The sequence below is a fragment of the Enhydra lutris genome, unplaced genomic scaffold (assembly GCF_002288905.1).
Source record: "Enhydra lutris kenyoni isolate GAN:26980312 unplaced genomic scaffold, ASM228890v2 scaffoldscaffold49, whole genome shotgun sequence".
Lineage (NCBI taxonomy): Eukaryota > Metazoa > Chordata > Mammalia > Carnivora > Mustelidae > Enhydra > Enhydra lutris.
Window position 1 is genome coordinate 5,335,931 of NW_019154133.1, and position 14,574 is coordinate 5,350,504.

Consider the following 14,574-nt stretch of genomic DNA (forward strand, 5'->3'; position numbering starts at 1 on the left):
CTATATCTATACTTCAAGGGAAATTAAAAAATAAGACTTTTTACCTGCATGCCCTGCAGTAATGATTAATTATCCAAATTATTTATTAGGGTCAGGTGGTTTGCTTTGAAATCCATTAAAATAATTTATTCTAAATTCAGACACAGAAATGAACATGTAGAATTTTGCAAGGAATCTTGTGCCTCTTACATTAAATAATTATTTTCAAACTTTGCAAAAATAAGGAAGTAGTAAACTAAAACTCCTCAGACATGAGGTAATGAAAAAGAAAAAAGTGAAACATGGAGACACAATTAGAAATAGAAAGAATATACATTCAACTAACACACAGAGGTAAAAAAAAAAAGTCATTAAGTTATAACTAGAATAAAATACATTTATATTTTTTAGTCTTGTGTCTCTGAAAAGGAAACTGCATAATTACATTTTAAAGAATAAATAAAGATCTCTAAATTATATAATTAATGATATACTGAGTAAAGGACAACATAGACCTGTAGAGGTTGAATTCCTCTCTATTTTAAATATTTATAAAATTAACCGTACAACAGCTCTACAGGAAAATGACCTGACATAACTAACTGCAACTGAAAATACTCTCTTGCAAAACTCCAAGCATCTAATCTTATACTACGTGAAAATAGGCACCCATAATAAAAATGTTTGTTCTGACTTTTCCTCAAAGTAATGATCATCCTAAAGCTTGAAGGGCTGAGCACTAGCATTTGATTTTGTGAAGGTATGCTTAATGTGCTTCAACAACTGTAACAGAAAAGTAATACCTAAGTTAATGATTCCACTTGAAATTATTCTCTGACAGATGAGTGACTATTTTCTTGAATGGCACAGTTTGGGGTATCAGGTATTTATTATATACAGTATAGGTACACATTCATATATATACACACACATTTCACAGCCAAAGAATTATGCTCCAAAAATTGCTGAAAAAAGTATTTTGAATAATTTTAGCATAAAATCACTAAAGGAAGTGCTCTAGCTGTCCAAGCAGCAACAGTCATAAAATTCTGGACTTAGCTTTTTTTGGGCTCTATTCACAGAACCATTCTTCGAATGCCACATTCACAGCAAAACTTTGCCCATTCTACAGGGTATTTAGTTCCACACTCATGGCAGAATTTTGGTAAGTGTCCTGTTGAATTTCCTTCCATGACTTTAATGTTTCCGCCATTAAGTGAAGATACATAGTCTCCATCTGGCCTGAAAGAGTACAGGAAGAAAAGTGGAAACACAAGTTCCTGTCAGTAGTTTTCATAACCCTTAGAAAACAGTAATTAACACTAAGTATAAGTAAAAGCTTGCTTAGTTTTAATATTTTTCTAGTTCAAATTTTAAACCCCCTTTTAGTTAATAATGAAATACTAAATATTTTCTTTGGCATTATATTTGTCCCTGTTTATGAGAATTTTTCATGAGCAAATACCACCACACTTTCCATCTGTTCAATGTATTAGGCATATACTACAATGGGAATAGAATGGAATTTATACTGTCCCTTCTGTAAAACTATCGCTAAAAAGAAAACTGGAACCTTGCCCTGAGGAAAGACGGACATCTTTCCTCCAAATACATACTTTAATAAATATGTATATATTATTGCATCTATTATAAAACTATATATATATATATAAAACTTCTCCCAATGTGTCATGTTATTTTCACTGTATCCATGGAGTCTTTTCACTTGAATTCTCATCATTATTTTCACTGTATCCATGGAGTCTTTTCACTTGAATTCTCATCATTACTCAGGTTGAATCTTGTTAGTTCCTTTGGTCTAATTTAGTTATACACACTCAAATTCTTCATCCTTCATCCCCTGTACTGCAATCCTTATGGCTCTGGACACTCACTGCCACTCTAAACTGTGTCCCCTTTTGCTTTATTGTTTTCCACCTGACATGCAATATATGTCATTTTTGTTACATCTTGTCTTCTCCATAAGACTGTGAGTTCCCCAAGTGCAGGGAACTTTATTTGTTTTGTTACTGCTCTAAGTCTAGGATCAAGAGAAGTACCTGACATAAACTCATCTCTCAGTAAATACTTTTATTGAATAAATGAATGAATGAGTAATATATGAAGAAGATAAATAAAGTAAAATATTTGGTCCTTTTAAAATGATAAAGTAAACTTTTAAGATTGATCAACAAAAAAGGAATAAACAATACTCAGAATGAAAGAAGGATAGAACTACAGATATAGATAGCAGAGATATAAAATTATAAGAACAATTCTATGCTAGTAATTTGAAACTTAGATGAAGTGAAAAATTTCGTAGAAAAATATCTTATGAAAACTGATTTCAAACCAACTATAATACTAAATAGAATCATTAAATTGACTGAATCAGTAATTAACATACTACTCATCAGTTAATCAGTAATTAACATACCTCCTCATCAGTGAGCATGTGCAGGCGTGTGTGCACGCACGCATGCTCGCGCACACACACACACACACACACACACAGTGGACTCATAATAATTTTACATGGTAAGTTCTAGGGGCACCTGAGTGGTTCAGTCTGTTAAATGTCTGCCTTCAGCTCAGGTCATGATCCCAGGACCCTGGAATAGAGCCCTGATCAGCAGGGAGTCTGCTTCTCCCTCACCTTCTGCCCCTCTCTCCCACTCATGCCTTCTCTCTCTCTCACACTTTATTAAATAAATAAATAAAATATTAAGAAAAAATCATGGTAAGTTTTCTACTAAGCTTTTCCAGCAGAGGGGGGTTGAAAAACAACATTCCGCAATTTCTTTTCGAAGATCGTAAAACCTTTATATTCTGACTAAGAGAATATAAAATTATAACCAACAACTATTAACTTGTAAATACATGTAAATCTCCAAGAATTTTAGCAAGCACAATCTACAAACATGCAATTCAAGACACTTCAGATTTATTCCAGAAAATAATACTGATTTAACATTAGGAAGTCTATTAATATAATTTATCACATAAACAGATTCAGGGATTTAAAAATACTGATTTTACATATATATATACATATATATATATATGATATTCAATAACATTCACCACCTATTTTTTATTTTAAAAAAACACTTAGAAAATCAGGAATAGAAAGGAATGTCACTGATAAAATGTAGATTATAGAATCCTATATCTGTCTTCATGTTCAATGGTGACATTTAAGAAGCATTTTCTTTAAAAAGCAGAAATGTCACAAGAATATCAGTTATAATCATTTCTATTTTAATATATAGTACAACATAAAGAGAACTCTTTTTCTGTTTCTTTGGACATATCTAACATGGGGATAACTTCCTAGCTTTCTTTAATGAAAACCTTTCAAAAGGTGGAATGCCAGCTGTGTTTCTAGGCAATAGTATTTACACGCAATCCACAGAAATTAGACATCCCTCAAGACAACCTGAAAGCTAAGTCTACAGGGCTGTTACAAGAGAAACTGGTTCCCTTTGGGGACACAGAATTTCCAATTAAACTGATCCTACACACATCTGTTAAGATCTTGTTCTCTCATACCTAAGCTGTCACTGGACGGCCAAAGAAAACCAGATCCAGGACTGGGGCAAGGGCTCCCAGGAAAGAGTAACACCAGACACTGCCTACTGTCATTTCCTATTTCCTATAAATAATCCTAATGTCATATATTACCATGTGATTACCTCAAGCCGAGCCTAAGACAACCTCTTAATGGACATTTCAAGAGCCCTGCTTAGAGGAAGGGGCATGAGGAGATGGGAAGGGAAAGCTGAGTTTCTAAATCTCCACTTTGTGCAAGTCTAAGAAATCACCGTCCTCTCTCCCAAAATGACACTAAACAAGAATTTAAGTAGGGAAGATCAGTCAAAATCTCAAATGTAAGTGCAATGTCAGAGTTAATTTACCAAGCTGACCTCTGGTTTCCTTTATTTACTTATCTGCGGAAGTTACCCTTACTTTTCTGAGAGCTAAGCTACACATTTAGAAGGATATTTGCCCCATTTTGTGTAGCATTTCTAGGTGTTTTCGGTGGAAGGACCATCCAGAAAATGTAGCCTAACACACTTCCAGAAAAAGAAATCTGTGAAATTTCTTCATCTGTTGTGGTTATAATTATTCTATCTGGGTGGTGTAGTAAGTCAAGTGAACAAGGTTCAGGGCTTACTATCACATATTAACCATTTAAAAAGAAAGAAATAAAAGAAAACAAAAAAGAATTCAAACTCATTTTTAATGGGATTTTTGCCCCTGCCTGTTGTCACTTCATTTGTCTACCTCTTTAGAAAGATAAGATGAATTTTTTATTTAAGCACATGTATTTATTAAGTTTCCCATTTAATGAGAGAATGTTAATCCTACATTCAGCATGGATTCAAAACATAAGGCTCCAGATATACAACAACATAGCAAGCCAGCTTCAGGACCCCAAGAAACATTAAGTTCACTTCTTTAATATTTAAAATGTATCAAAACCTTAGGTGAAACAAACAGTATTTATGAAAGAATCTATCTGCAAAGGTAGCATTTCACCTATTCCTTTATGGTTCTCATCCCTTGTTATGCATAATCATCACTCTTAAAATTTTAAAAATCCAAACCAAAGAAATCAAAACCTCTCTGGGAAGGACGTGAACATGTTCATTTTTAGAAAGTTCCACAGGTGCTTCTTTCTGAAGGGCAACAACCAAGACTGACAGCTAACTCAGGTTGAATCTTGTTAGTTCCTTTGGTCTAATTTAGTTATACACACTCAAATTCTTCATCCTTCATCCCCTGTACTGCAATCCTTATGGCTCTGGACACTCACTGCCACTCTAAACTGTGTCCCCTTTTGCTTTATTGTTTTCCACCTGACATGCAATATATGTCATTTTTGTTACATCTTGTCTTCTCCATAAGACTGTGAGTTCCCCAAGTGCAGGGAACTTTATTTGTTTTGTTACTGCTCTAAGTCTAGGATCAAGAGAAGTACCTGACATAAACTCATCTCTCAGTAAATACTTTTATTGAATAAATGAATGAATGAGTAATATATGAAGAAGATAAATAAAGTAAAATATTTGGTCCTTTTAAAATGATAAAGTAAACTTTTAAGATTGATCAACAAAAAAGGAATAAACAATACTCAGAATGAAAGAAGGATAGAACTACAGATATAGATAGCAGAGATATAAAATTATAAGAACAATTCTATGCTAGTGATTTGAAACTTAGATGAAGTGAAAAATTTCGTAGAAAAATATCTTATGAAAACTGATTTCAAACCAACTATAATACTAAATAGAATCATTAAATTGACTGAATCAGTAATTAACATACTACTCATCAGTTAATCAGTAATTAACATACCTCCTCATCAGTGAGCATGTGCAGGCGTGTGTGCACGCACGCATGCTCGCGCACACACACACACACACACACACACAGTGGACTCATAATAATTTTACATGGTAAGTTCTAGGGGCACCTGAGTGGTTCAGTCTGTTAAATGTCTGCCTTCAGCTCAGGTCATGATCCCAGGACCCTGGAATAGAGCCCTGATCAGCAGGGAGTCTGCTTCTCCCTCACCTTCTGCCCCTCTCTCCCACTCATGCCTTCTCTCTCTCTCACACTTTATTAAATAAATAAATAAAATATTAAGAAAAAATCATGGTAAGTTTTCTACTAAGCTTTTCCAGCAGAGGGGGGTTGAAAAACAACATTCCGCAATTTCTTTTCGAAGATCGTAAAACCTTTATATTCTGACTAAGAGAATATAAAATTATAACCAACAACTATTAACTTGTAAATACATGTAAATCTCCAAGAATTTTAGCAAGCACAATCTACAAACATGCAATTCAAGACACTTCAGATTTATTCCAGAAAATAATACTGATTTAACATTAGGAAGTCTATTAATATAATTTATCACATAAACAGATTCAGGGATTTAAAAATACTGATTTTACATATATATATACATATATATATATATGATATTCAATAACATTCACCACCTATTTTTTATTTTAAAAAAACACTTAGAAAATCAGGAATAGAAAGGAATGTCACTGATAAAATGTAGATTATAGAATCCTATATCTGTCTTCATGTTCAATGGTGACATTTAAGAAGCATTTTCTTTAAAAAGCAGAAATGTCACAAGAATATCAGTTATAATCATTTCTATTTTAATATATAGTACAACATAAAGAGAACTCTTTTTCTGTTTCTTTGGACATATCTAACATGGGGATAACTTCCTAGCTTTCTTTAATGAAAACCTTTCAAAAGGTGGAATGCCAGCTGTGTTTCTAGGCAATAGTATTTACACGCAATCCACAGAAATTAGACATCCCTCAAGACAACCTGAAAGCTAAGTCTACAGGGCTGTTACAAGAGAAACTGGTTCCCTTTGGGGACACAGAATTTCCAATTAAACTGATCCTACACACATCTGTTAAGATCTTGTTCTCTCATACCTAAGCTGTCACTGGACGGCCAAAGAAAACCAGATCCAGGACTGGGGCAAGGGCTCCCAGGAAAGAGTAACACCAGACACTGCCTACTGTCATTTCCTATTTCCTATAAATAATCCTAATGTCATATATTACCATGTGATTACCTCAAGCCGAGCCTAAGACAACCTCTTAATGGACATTTCAAGAGCCCTGCTTAGAGGAAGGGGCATGAGGAGATGGGAAGGGAAAGCTGAGTTTCTAAATCTCCACTTTGTGCAAGTCTAAGAAATCACCGTCCTCTCTCCCAAAATGACACTAAACAAGAATTTAAGTAGGGAAGATCAGTCAAAATCTCAAATGTAAGTGCAATGTCAGAGTTAATTTACCAAGCTGACCTCTGGTTTCCTTTATTTACTTATCTGCGGAAGTTACCCTTACTTTTCTGAGAGCTAAGCTACACATTTAGAAGGATATTTGCCCCATTTTGTGTAGCATTTCTAGGTGTTTTCGGTGGAAGGACCATCCAGAAAATGTAGCCTAACACACTTCCAGAAAAAGAAATCTGTGAAATTTCTTCATCTGTTGTGGTTATAATTATTCTATCTGGGTGGTGTAGTAAGTCAAGTGAACAAGGTTCAGGGCTTACTATCACATATTAACCATTTAAAAAGAAAGAAATAAAAGAAAACAAAAAAGAATTCAAACTCATTTTTAATGGGATTTTTGCCCCTGCCTGTTGTCACTTCATTTGTCTACCTCTTTAGAAAGATAAGATGAATTTTTTATTTAAGCACATGTATTTATTAAGTTTCCCATTTAATGAGAGAATGTTAATCCTACATTCAGCATGGATTCAAAACATAAGGCTCCAGATATACAACAACATAGCAAGCCAGCTTCAGGACCCCAAGAAACATTAAGTTCACTTCTTTAATATTTAAAATGTATCAAAACCTTAGGTGAAACAAACAGTATTTATGAAAGAATCTATCTGCAAAGGTAGCATTTCACCTATTCCTTTATGGTTCTCATCCCTTGTTATGCATAATCATCACTCTTAAAATTTTAAAAATCCAAACCAAAGAAATCAAAACCTCTCTGGGAAGGACGTGAACATGTTCATTTTTAGAAAGTTCCACAGGTGCTTCTTTCTGAAGGGCAACAACCAAGACTGACAGCTAAAACCCTGAATATTTAAAAATCTATCCCTGGATTAAATCTGAATAATGGATAGCTGTATATGTTTTATACTTATAACAAAAGCAGACAACATATATAGTTACATATAACACATATATATCACAACAAATTTTGGTGAATCATAGGATATCATGTTATAGGCCCGTATTGAGGGCATCTTAAAAAAACATCTTATGAAATGCATTGTCACACTTATAGTAGAGATTTTAATTAAGAAGTTATCCATTGAATGGGGAAGGTGAATTGGAGGAAGGTGGTCAACAGGTATAAACTTCCAGTTAGGAGATAAACCAGGTATAAGGGATGTAATATACAACATAATGACTATCGCTAATGCTGCTGTGTGATAGGGACGTTGCTAAGAGAGTAAATTCTAAAAGTTCTCAATGGAGAAATTTTTTTTTTTTTTGCTTTTTTCCTTCTTTTTATTATATCTGTATGAAAAGATGGGTGTTACCCAAACTTACTATGGTAATCATTCCATAATATATGTAAATCAAATCGTCATGCTGTATGCCTTAAACTTATACATTGATGTATGATAATTACTTCTCAATAAAACCAGAGAAAAAAAGTTATCTGTTATATTATCCAGTGACTCTTCAAACTCTGACTCTTCACAATGCCATGATACTCCATGTGGAAAACCCTAAAGACTCCACCCCAAAATTTCTAGAACTCATACAGAATTCAACAAAGTAGCAGGATATAAAATCAATGGATAGAAATCAGCTGCATTTCTATACACCAACAATAAGACAGAAGGAGGAGAAATTAAGGAATTGATCCCACTTACAACTGCACCAAAAACCATAAGATCCCTAGGAATAAACCTAACCATGAAAGAAACTGAGAAAGACACAAAGAAATGGAAAAACATTCCATGTTCATGGGTTGGAAAAACAAATATTATTAAGATATTTAAGCTACCTAGAGAAATTTATACATTCAGTACAACCCCTACCAAAATACCATCAACTTTTTTCATAGAGCTGGAACAAATAATCCCCAAATTTGTATGGAACCAGAAAAGACCCCAAATAGCCAGAGGAATGTTGAAAAAGAAAACCAAAGTAGGTGGCATCATAATTCCAGACTTCAAGCTATATTACAAAGCTGTAATCATCAAGACAGTATGGTACTGGCACAAAAACAGACACATAGGTCAATGGAACAGAATAGAAAACCCAGGATATGGACCCTCAACTCTATGGTCAACCAATCTTGGACAAAGCAGGAAAAAAATATCCAATGGAAAAAGGACAGTCTTTTCAACAAATGTTGTTGGGAAAATTGGACACCCACATGCAGGAGAATTAAACTGGACCATTTCCTTATACCATACACAAAAGCAGACTCAAAAATGGATGAAAGACCTAAATGTGAGACAGGAATCCATTAAAATCCTAGAGGACAACACAGGCAGTGACCTCTTTGACCTCAGCTGCAGCAACTTCTTACATCTCCAAAGGCAAGGAAAACAAAGGCAAAATGAACTACTGGGACTTAAAGATAAAAAGCTTCTGCACAAAAGAAACAGTCAACAAAACCAAAAGATAGCCAACAGAATGGGAGAAGATATTTGCAAATGTCTTATCAGATAATGGTCTAGTATACAAAATCTATGAAGAACTTACCAAACTCAACACCCAAAAAACAAATAATCCAACCAAGAAATGGGCAGAAGACACAAACAGACATTTCACCAAAGAAGACATACAGATGGCCAACAGACTCATGAAAAAATGCTTAACATCACTCAGTATCAGAGAAATACAAACCAAAACCACAATGATATATCACCTCACACTGGTCAGGATGGCTAAAATTAACAAGTCAGGAAACAACAGATGTTGGCAAGGATGAGGAGAAAGGGAAACCCTCTCACACTGCTGGTGGGAATGAAAGCTGGTACAGCCATTCTGGAAAACATTATGGAAGTTCCTCAAAAAGTTGAAAATAGAGAAGCTACCCTAGGACCCAGCAATTGCACTACCAGGGATTTACCCCAAAGACACAAAGCTAGTGATCCGAAGAGGCACCTATACCCCAATGTTTATAGCAGCAATGTCCATAAGAGCCAAACTATGGAAAGAGACCAGAAGTCCACAAATGAATGGGTAAAGAAGATGTGGGGTGTGTGTGTGTGTGTGTGTGTGTGTGTGTTACAAATTAGAATAATACTCAGCCATCAAAAAATGAAATCTTGCCACTTGCAATGGTGTGGATGGAACTGCTAAGCGAAATATGTCAATCAGAGAAAGTCAACTATATAATCTCACTCATGTGGAATTTAAGAACTCATATGTGGAATTTAAGAAACAAAACAAAGGATTATAGAGGGGAAAATAAAACAAGACGAAATCAGAGAGGGAGACAAACAATAAGAGACTCTTGAACATAGGAAAAAAAACTGAGGGTTGCTGGAGGGAAGATGGGTAGGGAGATGAATTAACTGGGTGATGGGACATTAAGGAGGGCATGGGATGTAATGAGTACTGGGTGTTATATAAGACTGATGAATCAATGAACTCTACCTCTGAAACTAATAATATACTATGTGTTAATTACTTGAAAGTAAATAAAATAAAATTTTAAAAATAGTAATAAATTATCCAGTGACTCCATGAGAATTCATAGGCAGATTTTTGAGATCTCAGAACTAGGTGTGCTCTCACAGAGAAATGATTTTTTTTTTTTTTTAATACAACATGAATCATGTAACTAACTACTCCTGTACTCTGGCCACTACAAATTTGGATCCAATTTATGGCCAAAGCCTAGTGTGTATACAGCATCTTATGACACATATTTTGGGGACTAACTTCATTCCTTCTTTTTCCTTTATCTCTTAATTCTCATTTTTCCTTTTCATATTTTCAATTTTGTATAATATTTTATCTCACTGTAGGTCATGGATCTCTGTATACTGCCTTAAAACTTTCTGTAATAAGGAGATATAGATATATAGATATATAGATATAACTGGAATGATTTATACTTAAACAGAGTGAATGTCAAAGTTGTACAAATACTGTGACAGATAAGAAAGGGAAGTACATGGATAATCACAAGCTCAGCAGGTAATTTAAATAAATTTAAATACTGCTGAAAATTATAATAAATAATAATTATTTATAATATTTATAATTATATTAATATAATAATTAAAACTTATTATATTATATATTATTATATAATATAATATATATTTATATATGAATTATATATAATATAATTATAATATTAATAAATATTATTATATTTATTAATATAATAATTAAAATTTAAAGGGTCTATTACTCAATTTGCAGAGGTAAAAATAATCATGTTACACTTAAAATTAAGATATAAAACACAAATGAATGCAGTGAAACTGAACAAACTGTCCTCAAGCATTGACAATAATAATTACAAGGTCTAGAAAAATATCATTTATGAAAAAAAATCATTTATGCCCAAACTATTTAGTGTACAGCTTAAAGTGAAAATAAATTATATAGCAAAGGAAAAATCAGATTTTTCTATTAAAAGCCTCATACATATTTTGTATTTGGTCCTTAGAAGACTACATATATTCATTTTTATTTTAATTAATAGACTTTCAGAGCTAAACATACCTGGCTATGTAGCTCTCAGTATATGTTTTTCTTTTGTTTGTAACCACACCTGAGGAAGGATTTCTTGCCAAACTTGGTGGTGTGGAATTTCGAGGTTTGATGTTAGTTCTAGAAGAGAGAAAGAGATGGCATAATGAAAAGGTATTGAATAGCAAGCATTTATTTCTTATATTGCTTATATACATGATTAATTTTGAAGCTGTAGAAAGGTGAACTCAAAAGAGTAAAACTGAATTATTTTAAATCTGAAAACAACAGTAGTTAAAACAAAGGATAAACCAAAGCATTTTGCATTTACTAACATTAACTTGATTGTAAATAAAATTAATTTTTAAAAAACCATATATATACGTGTGTGTGTGTGTGTGTGTGTGTATACACACACACGTATGTTTTACATGAAATTTTAAGTCAATAATCCTGAAAGGCTTCAGGTTTTTAAAAATTTAAATCTGTAATTCCTTCAAAATAGAGAGGTATCTTGTTAAATGCCTATGAATAACTGTTAAATAATGTCATATATTATGAGATATGGTTAAATCCAAGAAAAAACCATCGGCTAACCATTTTAATAATTTTCAATTTATGAAAGCCTGTTTTTGGAAATAGCAACTAAAATAAATGCGTTAATATAATTTTCCCTTTTAAGACTTAATCTCACCAAGTATACAGCCTCGGCTATCTGCTACCAGTAGAGGATTTCTGGTTGGATATTATCACTTAATTCCCTTTATGAAATTTCAGGAATCAAAGAAAGCTCAGAGGGTTGAATGATGGTACAATGGTAAAAGTATAGGATTTGAGATTCAGATGAATCTGGATTCAAATCCCAATTGCTACTGACTAATATGGAGGTAGTGGCCAACCTGTATCCAAGTTCCCCCATTTATAAAGTATGACTATCATCACTTACCTTAGAAGAAATTGCGGATACCAACTGCAATTTATATAAACATTCAGAATAGTTGATGATGATGATGATACTATTACTATTATCGATATTGATACTGTTCCTAGTTAACATTTACAAAATGTTACTTATTACTACATTTGGTATAGATTTCTAATTGCTTTCATATATAAAGTTACTTTATCCTCATAATAATCCAATGGATTAAGTAGTATTAATAACTCCATTTTAGAAATGAGGCAACTGAGGCAAAGAGTGGTTAAGTAACAACCAACGTGACATCCAGTATGTTGCTGAACTTGAGGTCATATGGTAAATAAAGAGCTAGTTCCTCTTTAGAGACTTAGTCAAATCTTTTCATTTCAGAGATATGCAATATTGTGTTATACCAACAAACAGAATACTTTTAAAAACTCCTTTAGATTGTAAGTTCTTAAACTATGGCTGAAATTTTTCCCCTTTATAAAGCAAAGCTGAAGAGTCTGAAAATTCTACATAGCTACCTCCAAAATATACACAGGTAATAACTACATCTATTTTTTGAATGCCAAATATGATGCCAGGTACTATGAATACTTTACTTGGTTTCATCTTCATAGAAATCTCAGAAGATATTATTCCCATTTTAAAGTTGAAGAAAATCATATTAGAGAAATCAAGTAAGCTGCAAAGCTATTACAAGGCCACAGTATTTGAACCTGAATTTAGGTGGGTCATATTACAAATCTTATTATATTCAATATGGAATGCTGTCTGTTGTTCAAAGAGAGGCTGCTTTGAATAGTTACTTCAGATTTTTTCTAAACTTTGACTAGAATCACCTTGGTGCATGATTGGGTTACCCTGGCCCTCTTCAAATGCCCACTGACAGTCTAACCATGGCGTATACTCTACTCTTAAATAGCCCTCTAGGAAGTTGAACCGCTATAGTACCTTTTCAGGAATTCAATCTCTATGAAAATCACTGCCAAACGATAGCAATTCCTCCAGTGAGAGTTGTAAGAGAACTAGAAAGGACACATTTTTTATTTCTTGGCTCTAGAACAAAGCCTTATTAGAAATCCTATCACCTTCATTTAATATGTACATGAGATACACAGATAATACAAACACACCTATGGATATAGACACATAACCTCACCATATCAATGAAGTTATTCAAAAAATTAGAAAATAAAAACTAGAGGGGAAAAAAAGAAAAGAAAAATTAGAGAAAATAAGATTATCATCAGTAACCATCATTCTTAACTACCTATCATGTACTTTTAGTAACTGTTTCTAAGAGGTGGAATCTGAGTATAGGGAACCATTCTTAAGAGATTGGGAAGAACAGTCTTGATTAGTGCTTAAAACATGTTGCCATAATCTCACATGGTCAACACTTTTTTGTTCCTGTCCAGAGTTTGAAAAATGCTACCCTTACTCTGTACCTGCAGTCTGCTTGTTCTAGGTCAAAAAATAACAAAAGAAGGTTTAGTTTTGGAATTATACTTACTCTACCTTATTGCTAATCAGTGTTTCTTTGAAATACGTTTCAAAGAGACTAGAGAACAACAACAGTACTAAGAAAAATGGCTCAGGGCACAAATTCTTTATCATGAACTACTTACAAATAACACATGGTGCTGCTAATATTTTAAAGGTTTCTCCCATCTTTATTTTCTATTTAATTAAATTAATCCTTCTTTTCATATGTGGTAAGACAATGCTGTAGTAGGAGTTGGTTTAAAAGTTAACTAAGAGGGGCGCCGGGGTGGCTCAGTGGGTTAAAGCCTCTGCCTTTGGCTGGGGTCATGATCCCAGAGTCCTATGACTGAGCCCCGCATCTGGCTCTCTGCTCAGCAGGGAGCCTGCTTCCCATTCTCTCTGCCTGCCTCTCTGCCTACTTATGATCTCTGTCAAATAAATAAATATAATAAATAAATAAATAAATAATATATATTATATATTATTATATAATAAATAAAATCTTTTAAAAAAATAAAAATAAAAGTTAACTAAGTGAACTCTGTTTAATAGTATATTTTTCAACTTTAATTTAATAAGTAATTTATCTGATTCAAATTTCATCATTTTAAAATGATAGAGCCAGAGTTGGTATTGGAGCCCAATCTAGAAAACCCTGAAGACATCTATGGAAGAGTTCCAAGGTGACTGCCCTTGCCACTCACCCGTTTTCAGCTTTCTGTACCAGTACAGAGGAGAGTGTCATATCTTTTCCCCAATTTTATGTGGAATTTGTAGCAATTTAACCAAAAGACTAAAAATCCCTGGACTGAATATTCTCTAAAATCTCTTTGTTTTCTGCCTTTTTATAATAATTAATCATCCTAACTAAAAAATAATACAGCAATATTACATACTATGTATGGCATAATATCCCCTGTACTCTTCTTTTTGAACATATTAC

The 14,574-nt window shown here is 33.3% G+C and overlaps 1 protein-coding gene across 2 annotated transcripts in view; it reads right to left on the reverse strand.

Moving 5' to 3' along the window:
- Positions 1–339: 339 nt before the first annotated feature.
- LOC111156833 (zinc finger C2HC-type containing 1A) overlaps positions 340–14,574 on the reverse strand; it is a 50,845-nt gene continuing 36,610 nt past the window's right edge. The window contains exons 8-9 of one of the 2 annotated variants that reach the window (XM_022517929.1): positions 11,255–11,362; positions 340–1,221 (exon numbers count right to left, since the gene is read on the reverse strand). In XM_022517929.1, the coding sequence (XP_022373637.1) occupies positions 1,056–1,221; positions 11,255–11,362 (274 nt within the window). In that variant the 3' untranslated portion in view covers positions 340–1,055. The remainder of the gene's footprint in view (positions 1,222–11,254; positions 11,363–14,574) is intronic. The other variant, XM_022517930.1, reaches the window with a different exon arrangement.